Source organism: Gymnoscopelus microlampas (assembly GCF_963454915.1).
Source record: "Gymnoscopelus microlampas genome assembly, chromosome: 19".
In the NCBI taxonomy this organism is placed as follows: Eukaryota; Metazoa; Chordata; class Actinopteri; order Myctophiformes; family Myctophidae; genus Gymnoscopelus; species Gymnoscopelus microlampas.
Genome location: NC_139956.1, coordinates 10,937,849 through 10,961,960, shown reverse-complemented (window position 1 = coordinate 10,961,960; position 24,112 = coordinate 10,937,849). Strand labels below are relative to the sequence as shown.

The window sequence follows — 24,112 nt, the reverse complement described above, 5'->3', positions numbered from 1 at the left end:
TCTTGGAATATATATTTTTTAAAGCGAACATTTGTAAAATATTTAGTTCCAGGAACCCCCAGAAGAAAGGATTTGAGTTGCAAATGTCCGCCAAAAAACGAATAGCGTGGCACTCGGTGCTGCGCTATGAGGTTGTATATTTGCTATTTTTGTATAGCCCAACGAAATCTAAAAATGACACACAGATGCGTTCCCGGTCTTAAAGAGTTAACTGCCCACTCCCTCCCTCCCTCCCTCCCAACGATGACATGTTATCACCACTGACTGTTCACTGTGTACATCGCTGTTCTTGTTGATCTAACATGAAGTACTTTTTTGTGTCCACATTTGCAGACAACTCCAAACTAACATGGCAGTCAGACTGTGCGATGTGGCTTCTCTTCTTAGAAGTGGTTCGTGGGCGGCTGAGCCGGCTTGGACTGGGGTCTGTGGCATTTCTTTCTTGATTTAATTTGGGCCCCCTAGGCCTACTCATTGTCTCGGTGCTCAGGTCATACTAATGATTGTAGCACTCACCAGACGCATGTATAAATCAAATTAAGCCTGTGTTCAATGTTTTGAATACATGTCACTTCTTGTTTTGCTAACCCCCATGTTGTCCATATGATGCGACTGATGATGATGAGACTACTGCTGATATTGACTATCCATAGTCACTTATCACATTATGGCTTCATGGCCTCTGTGCACTAGTGTCTAGTCAAACATTGATAGTGTTAGAATAACAATACGGATAGGCTCTAGGCCTTTTCAGTACCAGTGCACTGATGCGCTTTGATTTTTGCAGACAGACCAGTTGCTGAATGAAATGATTCACTTTGGTTGCCACAGCTAACCTTAAGAGAGATTATTATTTGTTTTTAACTCGACCTTAATACTGCCGTTCCAAGTGCACTTTCTCCCCCTTTTTTCTTTCTTTTTAACAGACGAGTAGTGCAGCTATTCATTTCTTCTTCAGAACAGAACAACCCTGTCTAACCTAGAAACAAAAGCAGCAATCATTATGTAATGGATAATGTAAAGTGTGGCAGTCATTGGAAAATAAATCCTGATAGTTTTAAACCTGAAGGGGTTTAGTTGCCGATAAGTATGTCTCACTGACTGTACAGCTAACTGTACTTTGGAACAAAATCCATAATTTGTTTATGAATTATTGTATTGGCTTACACGTTGCTATTTATACCTGTTGAGATATCCATTCCCATTACTGCCCTTGATATTGTCATTGTCGTGCAGAAACCTTGTACTGTATGTCCAAAACGTTAACCTGTGTTCCAATGATCCAATGTAGTTATTTAGTCACAAGCTCTTAATACTTTTCATTGGTCAAATATTTATAAAACCCACCGATAGATTTAACCACTTTCACCCTGGTGTCCCTATTTTGAGGATTATATTATTTGTAAGTAAATTGCAGATCTACACAATGCATTATGCGTTGTGAGCTTGTAGAAGGGCTATTTTCCCTATGTTGGTGTGACACTTACTGTGCGACAATGTTATGAATTATAAAATACAGCATTCATTTATGAAAAAAAATAAAAATATGAACTACTGTTTGAAGATGCAAGGTTTCTGCCTGGCAGTGATGATATGAAATTAGGCTATGTTTAATAATAAAAAGGGTATCATTTTATTTAAGCTTTGCATTTTTGTCAGACTTAAATCGATAAATTCATGACAATTCATCATAGGCTGACTCGGCTCCATGTGTGAAGAGCATCCTTTTTTAACTGAGCATTTCTTTGCACTTTTTTTGGGGGGGTTCGGGGAGGGTTACTTTTAATCATGCGGTCCTGACTTTTTTTTTCTTTCTCTTTAGCAGGTAATTGCTGCCATGGAAACACAGCTGTCCAATGGGCCAACTTGCAACAACACAAGCAACGGGCCCTCTACAATCTCAAACAACTGCTCCTCTCCTGTAGAGTCAGGGAGCATAGAAGACAGTAAAACTAACTTGATAGTCAACTATCTGCCTCAGAACATGACCCAGGAGGAGCTGAAGAGCTTGTTCGGGAGCATCGGCGAAATCGAGTCCTGTAAACTAGTTCGAGACAAAATAACAGGTAACATGTCATGCAGACAGACACTGGCTCTTTCCATTGCTATTGCTGGCTAATTGTGAGGCTCATAAGAGCTGCATCTGAGCTCTTATTATTTTACAAAACACTTATTTTAACAGACAATATCTACTTATATTTCGCACACAATGCCAATGATTTTTTTCAAAGAACCTCTTTACACTAGAACCTAAGCAAACTAATACAAGTGTCTCCACAATCGCCTGCATCAATATTTAGTTCCTAAAATGTTATCACTCAGGCTCTACCAACTGTATTACCCATTAAGTCATAAGCTTTGCTCTATTTATGCATGCACACGTGTGAGTTTCTCTTTGGATGGTGTTAATCTTTTTCTATGGAACCTTGTATTTTTTACCCTCAAATAAGTCAGAAGCCTTAAACTTTGAAATTAGGCCCATATTTGGTGAGGCAAACAAAGCCTCAAACGTTATAATTAGACGCCATTGTGTAAATGTTTCAACCATTATGAAAACGAGTAAACGACCCAGCACCAAGCCAGAATGAGTTGGGCCATTAAGGGCTGATTTAATTGTTAAATATCACTGGTATAATTTGTAGTGTGTAGTGCCTGGTGTGTATCGAGGGTTTCTTTTGAGAGGGTGGATGCTTGTTTTTGTTATTGTGCTTACAGTCTGGGAGGACCTCCAAAGTGCTATCTGGAGTCACATTTCATATTTAGGTAGAGGACTTTAATAAGATTACTTTTTTTCAAAGGAGAGCGGGCGTGCAGCCGGCATGGAGGCACATGCTGACATGGCCTCTCGGACGTGAGCGGTTAGATAATGGCTGAGGCTGCTGGATTCTTAACTGCGTGCTGCGTTTGTCAAGGTTGCCTAGACCTTCCTCCATCTGCTCTTTAGAACTCCCTCAGTCCCACTGTCAGGGACTTCAGCCTCCTTAGCCTTTTTTCTTTCTTTTTTTTTTTTTAGAATGAATACGCTTCTGTCATTTGCATATTTGCCCTGAAATTGCCAGAGCCTCGCTGTGTAGTGAACTGATCGTTCCCTGTGAATGGAGGCTGCCGGGTAGGAGGCTGATTCTCCCCAGTGACTTGTGTGAGATGGAGAAGCCGGTCTTGAATTGACTCTACTCCTTTTGTAATTATAGATCATTTTAATGATGTTTTGATACCCAAGGGTTTGACTGCCTTCATTAAGTGAACATAAAAGATGTGCACGGAACCACCTCCTGTGTCTGAAATATTCATAATGTTAAATATTTCACAATGCTTACATATAGCTGACCACTATTCATGAGGGGCTGTCTTGTGCGTGCCTGGCAGGAGCACTGCACCTACTAATGGCTTTCCCCATGTCTAAAAATGTGCAGTATTTTTAGATGAACGCATTCCTGTCCACCCCTTTCCTCCTTAAGTTTGAACCACATCGCATTATCTTTAATGAGGCTTTCTGATGTTCCTTAACCGGGTAGTTGCAATTATTTAAAAAATTAAAAAAGTCAATTTTCAAGTTCAGATCAACTTTGGCAACAGTGTGTTGTACAGTTCAAAGGAGCAAGCAGTGGTTCGTTAAGAGTGCTGTACCACCTATGCAATGGATGTGCTTCATTCACATGGTTGAATTCGTATTTATCGCTGCTTCTGGTCAGAGAAGCTTCTGGTCAGACTGAATTAAATGCATTCACTTCCTTTCTATATTTGCAAATATCACAATTTTAAAGTATGAACGAACCATTGGCAACCCTAATTTGGGCACAATTTAAAAATTCCTTAAACAAAACTAAAATAGCTGATCTAGAAGCTCACAATGTGCTGCATCACAACTTCTTGTGAGCTTGTAGATCTACTATTTTTGCCAATTGTCGTACGAAGAAGTATATAGGGCTTAAGTAGTTTGAAAAGTCCCCCCACCCTGTTTTTTTATTTTTACCCTTTTTTTTTTTTTACCAATCAAACCCTGTTCATACAAATGCATGCTTTCATAGTTTCTGCTTTTTTTGTGTTGAAGTGGCATGAAGTGGTAGGCCTACAGGCCGAGATGGTTGCTTTCAGCAGTTAGGCATGTTGTGTGGCATGTAATGATTCCAACAATTGTTGTTTAGCCATGCGGGAAATAGCGTTGTGCAGTGATGCATGCTAGAAAAGCTGATCATTGTATGAAATGGTTTGAGCTGAAACACAAGTGATATCTTTTCAGAAATCTGTGTTTTGCACAACTCACTTGGGTGGTTGAACATAAACATGCTTGATAGGCTGCATATTTAACAGTGCAAGTGTGAAAACGGTAGCCTAAATAATTGAAGTGTTTGGAACCAAATTAAACTGTTGAAGGACTTGAAATCTGTATAATATTTTTTATAGTAATTTAAGGGGCGTTAACATGTGGAGTTGGGAGCAGAACGCTATGGTAACAACTTGTTCTCTGGTTTCATCACTTTGCCTGTTTTATAATGCCTAATGGAGCCGCACTATAGGTGTCTATAGGAGGTGACTGTTAATACATTAAAACCGTAAGGGTCTGAAGCTGATGCTTTTCTTTACACTGCCCTCATAGTTATCTGACAAGGTCTGCACTGTAAACAGTACGGGCTTGCTATTTTTACACACACCAACATTGTATAATACATGGTTGATTATAAAATATATATACTTTTTTTGTGTCGATTCGTTGATGTATAAGAATTGAAAGTAAAAGGAAAAAAGCCCTGCTTTTCCATAATTCAATTAATCTGCATGAGCAAGATTTGAGTTGTTTAGAGCTTCTAAATGTCTGTTTGGATATATTTTTGTTGAATTGCCCAGCCCTACTACTGTGTATGTGTGCTGTTGTGAGCTCTGATGTCGAGCTGCGTGTCACTCCATTTGGATTGTTCCATTGTGGGTATCGTTTTATCCTTGACGCTTTCTTTCTGCCCCAGTATCCCAGTATTCATTCCCAGTTTTACTCTGGGCATGACGGGAGTCTGATATTTTAATCCATTTAGACCGGGAACGCATCTGCGTCATTTTAAGATGTCTTTGACTATTCAAAAATAGCAGATAGACGAGCTTGTAGATCTGTTATTTTTGGAAAAATCGTGAAAATGTGTGTAAATCTTTTAATACATATGTTTTAAACCGAACGTTTTTAACTCAGATCTTTGCTTCTGGGGATTCTACAAATGTCTTGCTGTTTAAAAAAAATAAAATATATATATATATATATATATATATATATGTTGCTATAATCGGTGGTTATCACACTTTTTTCATGTCAAGGACCACCCAAAATGATATGCATTTGTCTGCGGACCCCCTGGATCTCAAAATATTTTGTTCCAGGGACCCCCACAGAAGCAAAGATTTGAGTTCCAAATGTATATTCAAAAACACATTTTCACGATTTAAAAAAGATAAAAAAATAGCGGATCTACAAGCTCTTAGCGAGGCACTCGGTGCCGCGCTATGAGCTTGTAGATCTGCTATTTTTGAATAGCCAAAAGAAATCTTTAAGTGACACAGATGCGTTCCCGGTCTTAATGGTCTTAAAAATCTATCCCACCGGCGACCCTCCTCCTCCATTCTGGCAGCCCATTGCACACAGGGAGCCAATTCATATCTCAATATTCTAGGCAGATGTTCTATGAGTCCCTGGTTTTAACAAAGATGACTGAAGTAGCAGAGATTGAAGTGTTCCATAGGAGCGACACATAATTGCCATTTCACTTCCCCCACCTCAAACACATGGCTACACACAGACCCAAACGTCTCTGGCTTTGTTTGCCCTCCAGGCTTTAAGCAAAAAGCGTGATTTTTTCCCAGCTCGTTTCAAAGGCTCTGCGTCTTTCTTCTGGCTATAGCACTCCCTGAGATGTAGGCCTAAGGTGAATGTAAGTTTATGAACTGTTCCCCGTCGCAGCTGAAGAACCCATGAGACCGCTGCCTGATGGTGGTGAGCCAGAAATAAGTTAATATGTGTACATTCAGGCCACCTATTTGCTGCCAACGCTACAAGTCCCTTTATAGTATTTGTGGAAAACCTTGTATGTCTAAATCCATTATGCTTCACAGTTTTCAGGAAAGGGGGGGGGGGGGGGGGGACTTTTGTTCCAATGGATTCAGTGTAGTTATTTTTTAAGTTCTTAACCCAGACCTGAGGCCGATTCTACAAATGGCTTCTAAATCCTAACAGTTTTCTGAAAACGTATGTTTCTATGTCAGTGGTGCTTAAACTTTTTCATGTCAAGGAAGGAAAATGATATGTATTTGGCCACGGACCCCCATCTCCAAATATTTTGTTCCAGGGACCCCCAGAAGCAAAGATTTGAGTTAAAAATGTTCTTTAAAAGAATGTATATGTTCAAAGATTTGCACACATTTTCACGATTTTTCAAAAAATAGCAGATCTACAAGCTCATAGCGGGCACTCTGTGCCACCGATGCGTCCCAGGTCTTAATGGGTTAATACTTTTAACTGTTTAAATTAGTAAAATCCATAGACTTCCAGATTTTTCGTAAATAGTGAAAATGGCAGATACAAGTTCAAGTTGTAGGTTGCCTATTTTCAATAGTTTTGCGCAGCACTGTTGTACGACAAAGTAGGGCATTAAGTTACAAAAAAGCTTCCGCTGAAGAGCAATGATATTTGGTTGTATTCCAATGTAATGATGCTTTTATATTGCACAGACGATAGAGAAGGCCAAATATGTGGGCAATATTGGTAACATGACTATTTAATGGACTATTTAGACACTACAGTATGTATGTAGATTTGTTTTGTGGATGAGAAAAAGAAGGGAAAAAAACATAGGTAGGTTGATTGTTGGTGGTAAACGAGTATTTGCCCGTATGCCTAATGGAGCCGCACTATAGGTGTCTATAGTAGGTGACTGTTACATTAAAACCGTAAGGGCCTGAAGCTGATGCTCAGCCACCCCCGCCTCCTAATAAATCAGTACTCTGCAAAGAATTGGTTAATCAACGTTGACATAAGCTTCCTTTTCTTTTGTCCCCAAGTGAACCCGGTGCCTAGGAATAATTTGCTTCCATATGCTACTATGGGAATATGAAAATATTTCCTTCCCAATGATCTAATAGAAAGTTTCTATTTCATTGAAGTAGCTTAGATATTAATTTGCTGAAGTTGCTTGTGAACTTGACCTGCAGCAGAATTGCATGGAGGCCCAGTGATGTGGGTGGAGGAAATTGAATTGCCTTTGTGCACACAAGGAGTGGGTGTCAATCTATTGTACGTCTTGGAGATAAACGGCTGCAGGAAGGGGGGGAGCACAGTGAGCCACAGCCGCGGCGCTGTCAGAGATGCGAGTCTGTGTGAAACCAGACGAATCACCTGCCATTGGTAATTTAAGATATTTGTCAAGGAGATGGCTAGGTTCTGGTTCTGAGACAAATCTGAAGTTGCTGGAGGCAGCCTTGTGCCCTCGTGTATTCTTGGACTCATACAGGGCTTGAACATGCGGAGTGTAACGCTCAACCCCCTTCAGTCCTTTTTTTAAATGTTTTGAAATTATTTCAAATATTGGGGGATGTCAGGGTTAAAGACGTTAATTCCTCACTTGACAAAGATTATAACTTCAAAATAAAAATTAATTCTGTCAACATCGTTGTGGGACAAAGTATTAGCCCTAAGGCATTGTGGTTTTAAAAACTGAACATGTTTTACTTTGTTTAGCACTGTGGAATAGTGTGGAATCACATCTTCCTGATATAGGCTATATATTATGTTTTGCATTTACAGAATAATATATGTATGCATATCTGCCCCTGGTTATGCACAATTGTGAATACATCTTGTCTTATGATTGCAGGGCAGAGCCTAGGGTATGGATTTGTGAATTACGTGGACCCGAAAGATGCAGAAAAAGCCATCAATACCTTAAACGGCCTGAGACTTCAGACCAAAACCATCAAGGTAAGATGCCCTTAAATGTAATCGTTCTAACTTGTTAAAATAGGTTGGCATTTTATTCTGTCCTTGTGCCAAGATTTACTTTTCAGTCCAATAAGTCGAGAGGCAATCTGCATCGACGACATTGAAGCCAATTAAATGTGAAGCCAATTAAATCTGTTTCCGTTAACAACAGATGCAGAAAGGCCTACTATTATAGCTCTCTGGCTCGAAGTCAAAGCACTGTGAGGGGAGCAGAACTGAGAGAGCGGCATGGCAGCCTATTGTTAATCTGGGCACAGGCAGCTTTGTCTGGGCCTCAAGTAGAGCAGAACTGTTTCTATGGTTGCGTGTGCTATGGAGTGGCTCCCCCATATGTATGATGCCGCTACAGGGAGGGTGGCGGCCATTAGCATTCATCAGACGGTGCAGGGACTGTGGTGTGCTGGTGGAAAAACTCATTTGCTTCATACAGTGTTGCAGGACCTGGGAACGGTTAAGCCCAGATTATTGGATGTGATTTTCCAGTGGGGCCGTACAAGGCGTTGGTCTGATCTCTCGAAATGCAGGAGAGGCGCAAGAGAGAGAAAGGCTTTGTGCACAAAGAACAACATGGATTTTAAAATGTTGTTTGTAACTGTGCTGATTGTGATTGGTGCCAAGTTGTGTATTGCAAGCTTGATTATTTTTGAAGGACCGTGTGGAATGCTGTGAACCCACTCGGTTTCACGTGCACAAATCAAACGTGGCACAAAAGCTTTTTCCGTCCTGCTTCTTCCGCTCACACCTCTGAAAGTGGAACATGGGAGCATTTTCTTTTCCTTTTTTTTTCTTCTTCATACATCACACATCACCAAATTCTCCAGCTGCTCTGTTAGAAGTGCAAATAAACCCCATTGAGCTAGAGGAATATACTTTGCAAGTATTAGCATCAAATGAAGTGTGAAGGTGAGGCTGGGAGCGAGACAGGGAGGGAGGGATGGGGGGGAATGGCAGAGGAGGGAGGCTGTGGGGAGGGAGGGAGGGAGCTTTAGCTTTTCACTTTCACCTTGTATGCTTTCGCTTCAGGACAGGACTAAGGGAAGGTGAGAGAGAGAGGGGCGAGAGAGCGGGGGTCTCATCGATCGGGGGGAGCACCGAAAAGAATCCTATTTGGAGGTTTAATTAAAGCGAGTGAATTTTATTGATACAATCCATCGGGCGAGATTGCGGCAGAGAGGGGCCTGGCATAGGACCATTTAGCAGGCCTGACACTGTAATTAAATGCGGCCGCGGTGCACTCTCCAGATAATAGACGTTCCCTGTCACACGGGAACCTGCAGCCACCAGGCACGGGGAATTGCAAGATGCAGCAGACCCTGGCTGGCGCTGCTGTCCTCACGCACGCGTGCGCGCACGCTCAGTTTGCAGTAGGGATGCCACAATCTGACCTTCAGCAAATTCGAAATTCGGACAGCCCTGGCGAATATTTTTCGAATATTCGACGGCGCCGTTTTTTGAAAAATATTTAAAAAAAAACAAAACTTTTTTTTTTTTTTTTTTTTTTTTAATATTTTTGCTCCTGTTTTAGCATTATTACGGTCATTTCCGGGTTGCGCGGCCCAATTCTTAGTTACGTTAATGTTTGGGCTGGGATGCTTTCCAGCAGGGGCCTCAGTGCGGCTGCAGAGTTCATGTTTGGGCTGGGCTGAAACAGTGAAACGCTCTGAAACTGTGGCCATTTACAATTATTAAGACTATAATATTACTATTATTAGTATTAGCATATATTTTGATTGAAACTAAGGCATACAAAAGTAAAAAGTAAAAAAAAAAAAAAGTAAAAAGTAAAAAAAAATTTTTTTAAAAAAAAATAATAATAAAAAATATATATAATTAAAATCGAATTTTAAAAATCATTTTCGATTATGGAGACTGTAACGAATATTCGAAAATTCGAATAATCGGTGGCATCCCTAGTTTGCAGGCACAAGTACTATCAAGCCATTTTTTTCACCCTATCGACTCGACTGTAGGCTGTGTCAGTGTGCGCGCATGTTTGTATGCATGCGTTGTGCTGTAGTCAGTGTTGCCAGATCCCGTGAGAGAAACAAGCAACCAGGTCTAGGAAAACCAGCCCAAAAGAAGCGACTATGGGCCACATGAGCACTTCAACATATACATCGGCTATTTGAAAATAGCAGATCTACAAGCTCACAACGCGTCGCGATGCGACGCGTTGTGAGCTTGTAGATCGGCTATTTTCAAATAAAATATTGCGGGGAAATTATAATAAGCAGATCTGGAATCCCTGGCTGTAGTGTCTACATGTCTGCACTGTGTCTCTAGGAAAAGGATGGTGCAATGAGGAAAATGAATTTATGACTACTCAGGGGTGTAATGATGTATTGATCCACAGTACCTGGTAGATGACTATCTGGTCCCCCTCTGTTTTCTATTACTCGCCTGTGTTTATGGACAAATGTTGATTTATGGTTAGGCTCCAGCCCAGTGCTGTAGGGCTGCCAGAACGCCCCTTCTAAAAACGTTATACAGTAGCTTCTAGAAAGAAAGAAGGAAAGAAAGAAAGAAATGTTGACACATTGGTCTATGGAGAGAGACCAATTAGTTTGAAGTGACATTTTTCTTTTGCATAGTTTTTCCACTGCCAACCTATAGTGCTATACATGGATTCCACAGCCCCCATGTACCATTTATGACAATAGAACATTTTGAGTGCTAAGTTAAAACATTTTAAGCTCCCCTGTTGAAACAGTATTCAGCTAAAAGTGACTATTTTCCCGATCCCATTGTCTCCCTCCCAGCCTATATTAAAATTGGCTTCTGGGAGGGCCGGCCAGCCGACACCACAGCCAGGTCACTCTGACTCAGACATAACCATAAACAAACCCCATACGTCCATATATAGGCATGTCACTATGACTCAGACATAATCATAAACAAACCCGATATGCCCGTATATAGGCATATATGGAAATCCGGTTCTCCAGAACCGCCAGTCCGACCGATATGTCCATATGTGGGCATATATGGATATCCAGTTGTCGAGAAATGCTGATCCAACCAATATGCCCATGTGGGCATATACTAATGACATCAGGGATCTCCATATATGGGCATAAAGGGACACGGGTAGACAGACGGATACAGAGATCTCCATACAAGCACAAAAGGGAGACACAGACGGGTAACCTGACAAAGCTCTTGACACCATGACTCAGAAATATTGGTCGGATCGGCAGTGCGAAGTAGGTGTTGGCTCTAGTCTGTGAAATTGGGCTCTTAAAGTTTTGATTTTATATGTGAAGGCACAGGAGAGTAGTAACAACGCATCGCAGGACAGTTAATTATCAATACAAATATGTCAATTTTAAAATGAATCGTGATGCTCTTGAAGTATTTAACCCATTGAGACCTGGAACTGTCATTTTTAGATTTGAGCTAAAAAGCATTATTTTACACTTTAGACTATTCAAAAATAGCAGATCTACAAGCTCATAGCGCGGCACTCGGTGCCGCGCTATGAGCTTGTAGATCTGCTATTTTTGAAAAATCGTGAAAATGTGTGCAAATCTTTGAATATATATATTTTTAAAGCGAACATTTTTAACTCAAATCTTTGCTTCTGGGGGTCCCTGGAACAAAATATTTTGAGATGGGGGTCTGCGGCCAAATACATATCATTTTGGGGGTCCTTGACATGAAAAAGTTTGAGAACCACTGATATAGAAACATACGTTTTTCAGAAAACTGTTGGGATTTAGGAGACATGTAGAATCGGCTTCAGGTCTCAATGGGTTAATCTAGTTGTGAGTTTGCTTGTTCTCCACATACATTCTTTTTTTCCTTTTTCTTTGGTGGGCATGCGAAACCGTTGTACTATGGCGTATGAATTGGTCTTTAGCGGTAACGTTGTGAATGCAGCAGTGCACTGTATACAGTCGGTCAGTGAATAAATGCTCCTACTGTTAGATGTTAGATTAGATCTGGAGTGGCATGTCTGCCCGCAGACTCGGACGGAGCCCCGCAGCTCAAAACCATGCTCTTTGTTTTCATTTCAAACGGACTGCTGGGAATCGTACGTAGTTATAACACTATAATGACCAGATGGCTACCACTGGTGTTGCCATGAAGACTACAAAAATGAATGTTGGGCAGTATGACCTGACCAAGCCTGAAAAAAATAGATCTATAAGCTCACAATGCATCACATTGTGAGCTTGTACTATTTGTGCTATTTTCGATGTGCGACACCGGGAGTATACATTAACCATAACCTGGACCATTCTTGTATTTGATTTATGAAACGTATAAAAAAAATCTAGTTTCTGTCTGAAAAATATTAAAATCATAAGTTGTCCGGGATGTGGAAAGATCTGAACATGAACCCAGTATCGTGAATTGTGGTGAATCGTGACACCCCTAGAGCAGAGTGAACTACGCTCTGTGATGTCACTCTTTTCACTTTCATGCAAGATTGCCTTCATGAGAATCATGAAGACTGCCCCTGGTTGCCAAAGCAGCCTGACGAATGATTTCACAACGCCTTTTGAGAGAATTATGAGCAAAAACAAGCAGATGTGGGGGCAGAAACAACACTACCATTGTTTGGCTTTTATTCTGCAGGTCAGGGTTATATTGAATATGCTGTGCATTGCAATGTTGTGGCAATATATAAAAAATGTATGTGACAATTTGTTTATTGCTCTTAGTCATAATGAGATTACAATAACTTGTAATGTGATTCTCATGCCAGTATTTGTTCACAAGGAAAAGGAAGTGTAGTTTGTCGTATATAGTGTGTGTGTGTGTGTGTGTATACAGCTTTTTAATTGGACCTGAACTCCTTGATCTGACAGAACAGTTTCTTTCTGCTCACATTCTCTTGACCAGAAATAGGCCATAGTGTCAGCTCTCATCTGTTGGTGTTAACAAATGTAACGAGAAATGTGATGTATAGCCTAGCCGCTCTGACGCAATTCATTTTGAGAGGTGTGTGTATTTGTGTCGGCGCTAAAGCGTGTGTGTGTGTGTGTGTGTTTTAGCTGTGTGTAATGCTGAACCCTTCTGCAATGCGCTGTACGAGCTAACCGATGGTCACGCTCTGTCTCCCCGCCCCATAAGGTCTCCTACGCCCGTCCAAGCTCGGCCTCCATCAGAGATGCAAATTTGTACGTCAGTGGCTTGCCAAAAACCATGACTCAGAAGGAACTGGAGCAGCTCTTCTCCCAGTACGGGCGCATCATTACCTCACGCATTCTGGTGGACCAGGTGACCGGTGAGTATAATATGACAATGCCACGACCGATTTCACTCACTTTGATTTCATAGTAGACTGCATGTCTGCTATGACGGGCACTATTAAGATTTTCTGGAAGATATAGCTAGTTTGACCCATTGAGACCTGAAGCCGATTCTACATGTCTCCTAAATCCCAACAGTATTCTGAAAAACGTATGTTTCTATATCAGTGGTGCTCAATCTTTTTCATGTCAAGGACCCCCAAAATGATATGTATTTGTCCGTGGACCCCCATCAAAATATGTTGCTCCAGGGACCCCCCAGAAGCAAAGATTTGAGTTAAAAATGTTCGCTTTAAAAACAATATATATATTCAAAGATTTGCACACATTTTCACGATTTTTCAAAAATAGCAGATCTACAAGCTCATAGCGCGGCACTCGGTGCCGCGCTATGAGCTTGTATATCTGCTATTTTTGAATAGCCCAAAGTGTAAAACAATGCTTTTTAGCTCAAATCTAAAAATGACACAGTTCCAGGTCTTAATGGGTTAAATAGCTAGCTTGTAGATTGGCTATTTTTGCCACGTAGCATGTTGCGCAGCAAAAATAGCCCATCTACAAGCTCTCAATGCTGCTGGTAGATGGGCTGTTTTTCGGTTTTTATTTTAAGATTGGAGCAATTGAAGTGGTCAGACTAGCTATTATGTCCAGAAGCGTCTTCCATAAAATCTTAATAGTCTCGGATATTTCACATAAAAGCATATTAAAGCCTCAATCTGTGATGGCTGTATGTAGCACAGCAGGAACATTATTACTAAAATATCATAATTTTACATTTTATATGGTCTTGATTGTCTAGGAAATGGCGCTACTGTTGTTGTGTGCTCCTTTCACACTGTTTCACAAATCACACATTAGGACTTGGCCATATACACACTCTTTCAGTCATGAGATTTTAGTTTGCTTTAACCCATTAAGACCTGGAACTCTGTCATTTTTAGGTTTGAGCTAAAAAGCATTATTTTACACTTTGAGCTATTCAAAAATAGCAGATATACAAGCTCATAGCGCGGCACCGAGTGCCGCGCTACGAGCTTGTAGATCTGCTATTTTTGAAAATTTGTGAAAATGTGTGCAAATCTTTGAATATATATTTTTAAAGCGAACATTTTTAACTCAAATCTTTGCTTCTGGGGGTCCCTGGAACTAAATATTTTGATGGGGGTCCGCGGCCAAATACATATAATTGTGGGGGTCCTTGACATGAAAAAGATTGATCACCACTGATATAGAAACATACGTTTTTCAGAAAACTGTTGGGATTTAGGAGACATGTAGAATCGGCTTCAGGTCTCAATGGGTTAATCCCCCCCCCCCCCCCCCAAATCCTCACCTCATCATCCTCATCCGTTTTCCTCTCTCCGCATCACCCTCCATTCCTCCCCCTCCTTTTCCGCCTGCGCTGGCTGCCTGGCAAGGTGCCACCATCAGGCCCAAGGAATACATCAAACATGTCGCTATGTGGTCCCCCAAAAAATGCAATTTTCCACTGGAGCAGTTCATAAATATGCATCGATGGATAGAATATGAAATCAGTGTAAAGTAGTAGGACTCTACGCCGGGTAATTCCTTTTCTCCTTCCCGCTTACAAACCCCCCCCCCCCCTCTGAGCTTGCATTCACCTTCTCGCTCGCCCTCCCTTTTTGCCTTTTTTTTTTATTCCCTAAGGTTGTAGCTGCAGTGCCTGTTTTTGTAGCAAGAAGTAAAATACATTTACAACAAGTTATAATCTTCATTTCCCAAGCTGCCAAGTGGAAAGGGATCCTTATAAAATACTAATAAACTGAATTTCTCACAGCTATATATACCAACACATCCATGCCTCTTTTCATTCCCTGCTGCAGCAGAGGGCAAGATGCTTTAAGGCAAGGATTAATAGAGAAAGCCATCCATTCCCATTTCCATTTTATTTTTTGACACAATGGTGTTGTGTGCGAAAATGGTTGATCTACAAGCTCACAACACATCACATCGCGACATGTTGTGAGCTCGCAGATTGGTTATTCCTGCAGTAAAAGAAATATCTTAGTATTTATTTTTTGGGACATTCTCACCTATAATGAAATTCCCAAAATTGTTCTGCCTACGGGTGTCACGATTCTCCGAAACCACAATTCGATTTGAATTTCGATTTTGATTAAAAAAAAATTATACAAAAAGCTTTTTTTGAATAAAAAGTATGATTCTGTGCTTCCCTCAAGAGCATCATAAATGAGGAGCATTTGAAGGATTTTCAATTTCCCAGTCATTAATGTAGTATGCTGTGATGGTCAAGTAGCTCTGTGTTGCTCGATGCAATTAATTGGCATCGCTCAGCCCTTCCACACGCACTTATTTTGGAGACCACCGACTTGACGAACGTGCTAAGCTTTGGAATGATCGTGGAAAATGCTGCTGTTTTGAATCTGACTGACGGAATGAGCGTAGACTGTTAAGGTTTTTTATATGGAAGGCTTTGGTAAGCTGCTTGCTGCATTAGGGTTGCAGCTGCATTTTCAGATGTCCCCTAGTAATTATTTTTCAATGAGAGGCGATGCCTTGGTCATCACTGCTGCGCATGTGCCAAAATTGAATAGTCTTGGTGGTCTGATGTAATGCAGGCTACACAATTAACGCAACATTAACCACCAGCTGTGTTGTCTTTTAAATGTTTACCCTTTTTCCTTTGGACGTTCGCAATGCGTGAGATACACAGAAACGATTACAGCCTGCTTCCCTTCGCACGCACACATGCACAGGAACACTAAATACAATGCTGCAGGAATTGCAAACCTGCTTAACGTTCATATACATTTACGATTCCGAATCAAAGTCGTGACACCCCTAGTTATTCTCGGTTGTGATTTAAGTACAAGAACTGCCGTTGCAAATTATGCATCCTATTGCCTTTTCTGCTAGGTAATTAACCGATTTATTGAAAATGCCTCGTTCTTCTGAGTAACTGCATCAAAATAATTTGGGCCCAGAGGGTGCAGGTTACAAATGTTGAAGCACTGGATATTTTCAAGCTCTTTATCTCCTCTGGTACCGTAAATGTTGTTGTAGAATTGCTTCCATGAAAATCAAAGATAGAATTTTTAGCGTTACAATTATAATCATCGTGCGTGTTCCTTCTCCCCAGGAGTCTCCAGAGGGGTGGGCTTCATTCGCTTCGACCGTCGAATTGAAGCCGAGGAGGCCATCAAGGGCCTGAACTGCCAGAAGCCTCCCGGCGCCACTGAGCCAATCACGGTGAAGTTTGCCAACAACCCCAGTCAAAAGACTAGCCAAGCGCTTCTGTCCCAGCTGTACCAGTCCCCCAATCGAAGGTACCCAGGACCCCTCGCGCAGCAAGCACAGCGCTTCAGGTGAAATTAAAGTGAAATAAATGAAATCCAATCAGAGCAGGCTTTGTTAATACTTGCTACTGATGGTGCATATGTTGACCTTCAAGTCTCTCGAAATTAGCATTTAAATTGTCTGAGCAGTATTGTGAAAATCAGTGTTGTGTTGGAGCTCATCAAGACCAGAATAGTTCAGCCCTTCCAGTCTTTACATTTTTGAAGCTTGGCTGAGCTACATCGTCCTGTTGAAGATGTAGTTCCTACTGCACTTTGGTTTGAGGTCAATTTGGTCAGGCATGGCAGTGGATGAGCAGTTTTCTGGATAATTAAGACAGCGGGTGATTTTAGGTGTTAAAGGCAAAGGCTACTGACTCAATGTCCTGGAAAGAAGGAGGAAGGAAAAAGGATAGGTGTGGAATCATAATGTTAACTTTTTTATTAAATAAACTTGAATTGTTCCTTCTGAAAGAGTGTAGCACCTTGGTCAAAGACTATTTACTTGCCCATATATTTTGAAATTGGTAGATAATAATGGTGTCCATTTTTATTGATTTTTTGTGATGTGACGTTACTGCTATACTATAGCCGGCAGGCACAGAGAAATACGTGAATTTCTCGTCGAGATGGAGCAAATCTTTTTCTGTAGTGTTTTAAAGCAAACTCCTGCTCTTCCCAACCTTGTTGTGTCTGAATCAAGTGGATGTTTCCCGTTTGCTCTGTTGTGTAGCTAGAATATCGACACGCAAGGCAAATGTCAGCAGGTTAATAAGGATGGGATTGTCTTGGGAATAACGTGGCAGGAGAACAGCTGACTCCACTTAGTCTCTAGTTATTGATTCATCTCTGTGGCGCTCCTTGACGCAAACTTTATGAAAATGTATTCATTTATCTCATGGAAACCATCATGCATACTGGAGCTAATATATGTATTGGTTTTTGTGTGTTTGGTTTCAGGTTGGACAATCTGCTTAACATGGCCTATGGAGTCAAAAGGTAATTTAGATTTCATTCTGGTTTTGATTAGACTGATTTCTGGGTTGATTTCTGGGTTTATCTAAGTCTGTCTTAATTTTCAGAAACTGCTGGGAAATTCATGATCTAGTTTGTTTCTTTTAATTTCCCATGACTCTGGCATTGTGTGTAGTGGTACACTTTTGTGTAAGGGCACAGGATTAAGTGGTACTCAATCACTATGAGGTGGCACGTTCAGGAAGATTAAATCTGTTTCCAGGTATCAGTGTTTGCCCTATAGACATATAAAGGTAGACACCTCCTCCGGCTCTTGAGGCGTATGCATCTAGGGCGCCTTTTTGGAGAAGGCAAGGTTCCTGACTACTGGCCAATCACAGCGCGTCTTTTCCGGGACTTGGCAGAATGTAGTTGTATAAAAATATTTTCCGGGACTTGGCAGAATCTAGTTGTATGAAAATATAACAGGATATTTTTTATACAACTAGATTCTGACAAGTCCACGGAAAAGACGCGCTGTGATTGGCCAGTAGTCAGGAAGCTTGCCTTCTCCAAAATGGCGGCCGCGATACAGGTCGCTCTAATGAACTGAAGAGGCCTATGAGGTATCTAGCTTTCTACATCTATGGTTTGCCCCTTCATTTATCATTATGGGGCATGGACCATCTTGACGGTGAACATCTCTGTAATGAGCAATGGGGTTGACGGGTCCTTTTTGGTTTCAGTACCAACCTATGCAACGTCATTGGAATGGTAAACGCTAGTGTGGTGTGTTGTGATGTGGGTTGCTAGATCTGCTTATTATAATTTCCTCGCAAGATTTTATTTGAAAGTAGCCGATCTACAAGCTCACGACGCGTCGCATTGCGACGCGTCGTGAGCTTGCAGATCTGCTATTTTCAAATAGCTGATGTATATGTTAAAGTGCTCACGTGGCCCATAGTCGCTTCTTTTGGGCTGGTTTTCCTAGACCTGGTTGCTTCATTCTCTCCCAGAATCTGGCAACACTGGCTGTGATGTGTAGCAAAGTGTGAAGATGCAATACGTGTGAGAGATGGAGGCAGGAGAGAGAGAGAGAGAGGGCTGGGGGGCGAACTGAAGTTCTGAGGTTGATTCACGCTAGCAGGAGAAAGACCACTGATGGGTCACGTGTCACCCAGTGAGTGACCTCCCTGCTCTGGGCAATACTTTTTCCCCAACATGCAACACCAACCTCCTTAACCCATTAAGACCTGGATCTGTGTCTTTTTTTTATTTGAGCTAAAAAGCATTATTTTACACTTTGGGCTATTCAAAAATAGCAGATATACAAGCTCATAGCGCGGCACCGAGTGCCGCGCTACGAGCTTGTAGATCTGCCATTTTTGAAAAATCGTGAAAATGTGCAAATCTTTGAACATATATATTTCTAAAGCGAACATTTTTAACTCAAATCTTTGCTTCTGGGGGGTCCCTGGAACTAAATATTTTGATGGGGGTCGGCGGCCAAATAAATATCATTTTGGGGGTCCTTGTCATGAAAAAGATTGAGCACCAGTGATATAGAAACATACGTTTTTCAGAATACTGTACTGAGATTTAGGAGACATGTAGAATCAGCTTCAGGTCTCAATGGGTTAAGACAATTCGAGTTTTATTTCCAATATCAGCCGACTGAATATAACTGGACATGTCAGTGACCTGCACAGGGAAATTTGGTGATCTGATTCTGTACTTAAAGTGAAGGATGACTAGTAATTACATTATTTTATATATACGTATGGTATACTACCAGTCAAAATGTTGGACACCTTCTCATTCAATGGTTTTTCTTATTTTTTTTATTTTCTACATTGTAAATGAATAGTGAACTGAACCCAATCGAAACTATGAAAGAATGGAATTATACAGTAAAACAAAGTGATAAACAAAATCGGAATACATTTAATATTTTTGATTCTTCAAAGTAGCCACCCGTTACTTTGATAGCTTTGTATACTCTTTGTCTTGAAGGAGTTCCCAGAGGTGCTGGGAACTGCTGGGTGCTACTTGTTGGCTGGTTTTCTGTCTTCTCTGTGCTCCAACTCATCCCAAACCATCTCAATTGGGAAATGGGGTGATTGTGGAGGCCAGGGTCGTCTGACGCAGCACTCCATCACTCTCCCTCTTGGTTAAATAGCCCTTACCTAGCCTGGAGGTGTGTTTGGGTCATTGTCCTGTTGAAAAACAAAAGATGGTGGCGGGGCACGGTGGCCCAGTTGGTAGCGCTGTCGTCTCACAGCTAGAAGGTCCTGGGTTCGATTCCTCCCGGGGACGCTGGGGGATGCGTTCTCTCCTCCGCGTCACGTGTGGAGTTTGCATGTTCTCCCCGTGTCGCCTAGGGTAGGTACCCTCACAAAAACATGCAGTAATCCCGGTCGCTATATCGCCTCCCCCTTGATAGCGGGGGCGCCTGATGGAGGGGAAAGGAAATGGTTGGAATAATGTGTTCCTTCCGCGCGCTACGTCCTACCGGGGGAAACTCCCCCCTGTGATCGGTGATAAGAAGGCTAGTTGGCTCTTATGCATCGAAGGAGGCATGAGCTCGGCTCTGGGCTCCCTAGGCTGGCAGGGGGATTACTTAGACCAGTGGTTCTCAAACTTTTTTGTGCCAAGGACCCCCAAATAGACACTTATTAGCCCGCGGACCCCAATTTGAAAAGATAAGCCAGGGACCCCCATAATAGAAGATTTTTACGTCTCTCTAGCAGTGATTTTCAACCATTTTAATTTCATGGACCCCCAGTTTGACATGCATTAGACTACGGACCCCCATTTAATGGCATGTATGTCTCTGGGACCCCAATTCATATTGTAAAATCTATGTCAATTTAACTCTGAGAGTGTACAAATGGAACCAAATGGACCCGTAAGGGTCCATTTGGTTCCATTTGTACACTCTCAGAGTTACAGACCCATAAGGGTCCATTTGGTTCCTGTCCATCATTTAGCTGGGGACCCCCTGGAACCCCCTCAAGTACCCCTGGGGGTCCCCGGACCCCACTTTGAGAAACAATGACTTAGACAATTGGCACTGGGTGAAAAAGGGTTGCAAAATCGTGGTATAAAAAAGAAAAACAAATGATGGTCCCACAAAGTGCAAACAGATGGGATTGCCATGTCGCTGTAGAATGCGTGCCTTTTGAATTGTGAATAAATCGCCAACAATGTCGCCAGCAAAGCGCCATCACACCTCCTCCTCTATGCTTCATGGTGGGAACCACTGATGAATTGAGTACAATAGACCACAGTGGAAACAGTCCTCTGGGGCTTTTTGTGTTATCCCTTTAGCATAAGCTTTGACTGTACCCCCTGTAGTGTTAACAAACGTATTAATAAAGTATTCAATCAATCAAAACCAACATGCAGAAACCATCCGCTCACCTTCTGTGTCTCACAAAGACACAGTGAGACACATCTCTTATTTATCTCATCAGACCATAGTGTGGATTACCCCTGGTGTAATGTCCATTTATTTATTGGCCTAAGCAATTCTCTTATTCTTGTTCTTCCTCAGTAGTGGCGTCTTTGCAGCAATTTGACCATGGAAGGCCTGATTCACGCAGTCTCTTCCTAACAGTTGTGTCGCAATGTGTCTGCTACCTGAACTCTGAAGCCTATTTGTGGTCTCTAATCTGAGATGACGTTTATTTGCAGTTTCTGATGCTATAGAAAACCACTCCAGGTGACTACCTCCTCATCAATCTGATTGAGAGAATGTCCAACCTTCATCTAAGAAAATTTTGGCTACTATCACGAATATTTACTTTTAACTAGTCCATACCTGGTCATGTGCGCAGGCGAAAGTAGTTGCAAACGTGGGGTTATCCCGCGTCCCGTCGCGCCCGCGTCCTGCCGCCACCCTGGGTCTCTTTGTGTGTGCTTGTGGTAGACGGCAAGAGTCAAACACAGTGGGTCTGTGTGGATTCGACGTATGCGCAGTTTGATCATTCGTCCCATAGCTCGCAGGGCCATCCCACAGCTGGGCAGCCGTAACCATGGCAACATTATTTTTTTTACATAAAAACGCGAATAAACAGCTGACAGTTGGGGAAATTGAAGAACGGGCTTCGCTGTTAGGTGCGCATGGTAATGGTCAATGGCTGTGTGCAAATTCAGATCAATTGCTCCAGCCAGTGAGGAGAACCGGGCAGAAGAGATTTTGGTCTCACCGCACAGAGGTGAGCCACAGAGATGAAACATATATATTTTAATGTTGATGAGGACTTTAGATAAATTTAGCATGTTGCACTTCATCCACTCCTGACACCACAAAACTGCTCAACTGAATGTTAGGGGTGGAGCAGATATAGCTGTTCAAACACCTTTTCCAGCATTTATAAATCAAACCAAGAAGGGGTCGCACTCTGAAATAAAATTAAAAAGTCCGTATTTTGTATTGTTGCATATGCCTCAAATTGACAAGATGACAGACGTTTCGACTATCCAGCCTTCATCTCACTGATGAAGGCTGGATAGCCGAGACGTCTGTCATCTTGTCAATTTGAGGCATATGCAACAATAAGAAATATGGACTTGTATTTCTGAGTGTGACATTCATGGTTTGATTTGTTGAACAGTTATTTGGATAAGACACCAGAGTGGTCAGAGCGCAGTGATGGAGTGGAGTCTGTTATCCCACATTTATAAAACATTTCTTTATGAGAATGTCACAAGCATTGTTTTACGCATTATTTGAATATCAAGTATTTAAAATGATCTGTTGCCCTGCCTTTAATACATAATTCCATGTGTGTTCTGTCATAGTTTTGATGTGTTCAGCATGAATCTCCAATGAAGAAAATAATAATTATATATATATATATATATATATATATATATATATATATATATATATTATGTGTGTATGAGAGCTCACGATGCATTGTGATCTTGTAGCTATATTAGAAAAGCTTTCAAAGTGGAAGCGGTTACGTGTGTCTGTGGGTTTTATGAAGATTGAACCAATGAAAAGTACTGTATGAGCAAGAGCTTGTGACTACATGACTACATTCAGACATGCAAAAGTGTCACTTTTCAGCTACAGTCACCTTTTTGAACCCAAATAGGGCAATTGTGTGACACCTGACCCGAAAGAAAATAACATGTTGTCACCTTTTTCACCTCGGGGCTGTTTGCATGCCTGTACATTGCAGCCATTGGAACACAGGTTATTTTTGCCCATTTCCTGAAAAGTAACACTTTTGGACATACTGTACAAGGTTTCCACCCAACAGCGTATAATGTAACCTTAATTCTCCAGGAGGATCTGTTCCTTTCCATCACAGCAGTGTCTCTGATACCACAGTTAACGGTGTTGGTTGTCGATGCAACTGCCACAGAGGTTTAGACCATACAATCGGTTTGGTTAAAATTTCATCCATGCACGCCTTGATCTATCATGGACCGAGATTCTCCCCTTTAAACTTTATTGTGTCTGAAGCGTGTTCAGAAGTCTCTGAGATGGTACTTTGTTTGAGCTCAATTGAACAGAAAGCCTTCCTAGAGGATGACTGAAGTTCAGTTCCCTAAAGGGCTCAAAGGCCTATCACTGGCAATGCTGTACTTGGGATTTCTCTTCTCTGCTGCTGGTTGGCTGGTGTCTTGGTTGCCAAATCTCTCTCGGGTTCCTTGATGCTGGGAGCACACCTGTCATGGTGGATGTTCCCTGAGAGGCCAACTGGAGCAGCTAATCTCATCTGACACCTGCTGAAATAATTCATGGCTTTTTCCTATGCACTTCTTCAAACCCCAAGACCAGATTTGCCTAAGATCAGGGTTTTTGGGACTCGCTGTTGCAGTCTCGGAAAACAAACTGAATATTTAATAGTAATTTAGTTTATTTTGTTTATGAACAATATTATTGGTAGCATTCACAGGGAACACGGATTTATTACACCGTCTCATCTGTTTCAACTTAAGTGCTGCGCAGTTGAGATACACAGCTCAGTGCATTCTTCTGACAGGACTGACTGTGTAAATAATTGTTTAGCTGTAGAGAAGATATTGAGCCATGCCAAAGAATTTGATTATCCAATGACTTATGAAATGAAGGTGTTTGAAGTGTCTTTTTTTTTTCTTTCGTACACCTATTTTGAAGAGTAAGGTAAACATGCCACAGGCCTGTGGAGTTGTCAGTTTCTGTTACTGCTCATTGAAATGCGTGTGTTTTTTTTTTCTTAGAAAACCCTGTTGAGTGTTTTGTCTTGAACCGTGCTGTTTTTGTGTGTTTTTACAGCAGGTTCTCCCCCATGGCCATCGATGGGGTTACCAGTCTGGCTGGCATCAACATCCCGGGGCACGCGGGCACTGGCTGGTGCATCTTTGTCTACAACCTGGCTCCAGACGCCGATGAGAGCATCCTGTGGCAGATGTTTGGGCCCTTTGGCGCGGTCACAAATGTCAAGGTCATCCGCGATTTCAACACAAACAAGTGCAAAGGATTCGGTTTTGTCACCATGACTAACTATGATGAAGCAGCCGTGGCCATCGCTAGCTTGAATGGATACCGCCTTGGAGACAGAGTTCTCCAAGTGTCATTCAAAACCAACAAAACGCACAAAGCCTAA

At 41.7% G+C, this 24,112-nt stretch overlaps 2 protein-coding genes across 7 annotated transcripts in view; both read left to right on the top strand.

Moving 5' to 3' along the window:
* Positions 1 to 13,344, top strand: part of caap1 (caspase activity and apoptosis inhibitor 1) — a 266,844-nt gene extending 253,500 nt beyond the window's left edge. The window contains exon 7 of the mRNA XM_084042521.1: positions 13,319 to 13,344. The gene's annotated coding sequence lies outside the window, so the exon portion shown is untranslated. The remainder of the gene's footprint in view (positions 1 to 13,318) is intronic.
* On the top strand, positions 338 to 24,112 carry elavl2 (ELAV like neuron-specific RNA binding protein 2; the record flags this gene model as incomplete). 6 transcript variants are annotated; one of them, XM_084042519.1, is made up of 7 exons in its annotated part: positions 338 to 424; positions 1,823 to 2,066; positions 7,851 to 7,954; positions 13,055 to 13,208; positions 16,355 to 16,580; positions 17,511 to 17,549; positions 23,782 to 24,112. In XM_084042519.1, 7 exons carry the CDS (start codon positions 350 to 352, stop codon positions 24,110 to 24,112), a joined length of 1,173 nt encoding a protein of 390 aa, XP_083898645.1. The 6 variants fall into 6 exon arrangements, with proteins under 6 accessions (XP_083898645.1, XP_083898642.1, XP_083898641.1 ...); XM_084042516.1 differs by having other exon boundaries at positions 350 to 424; positions 1,826 to 2,066; positions 23,785 to 24,112; XM_084042515.1 differs by having other exon boundaries at positions 350 to 424; positions 1,826 to 2,066.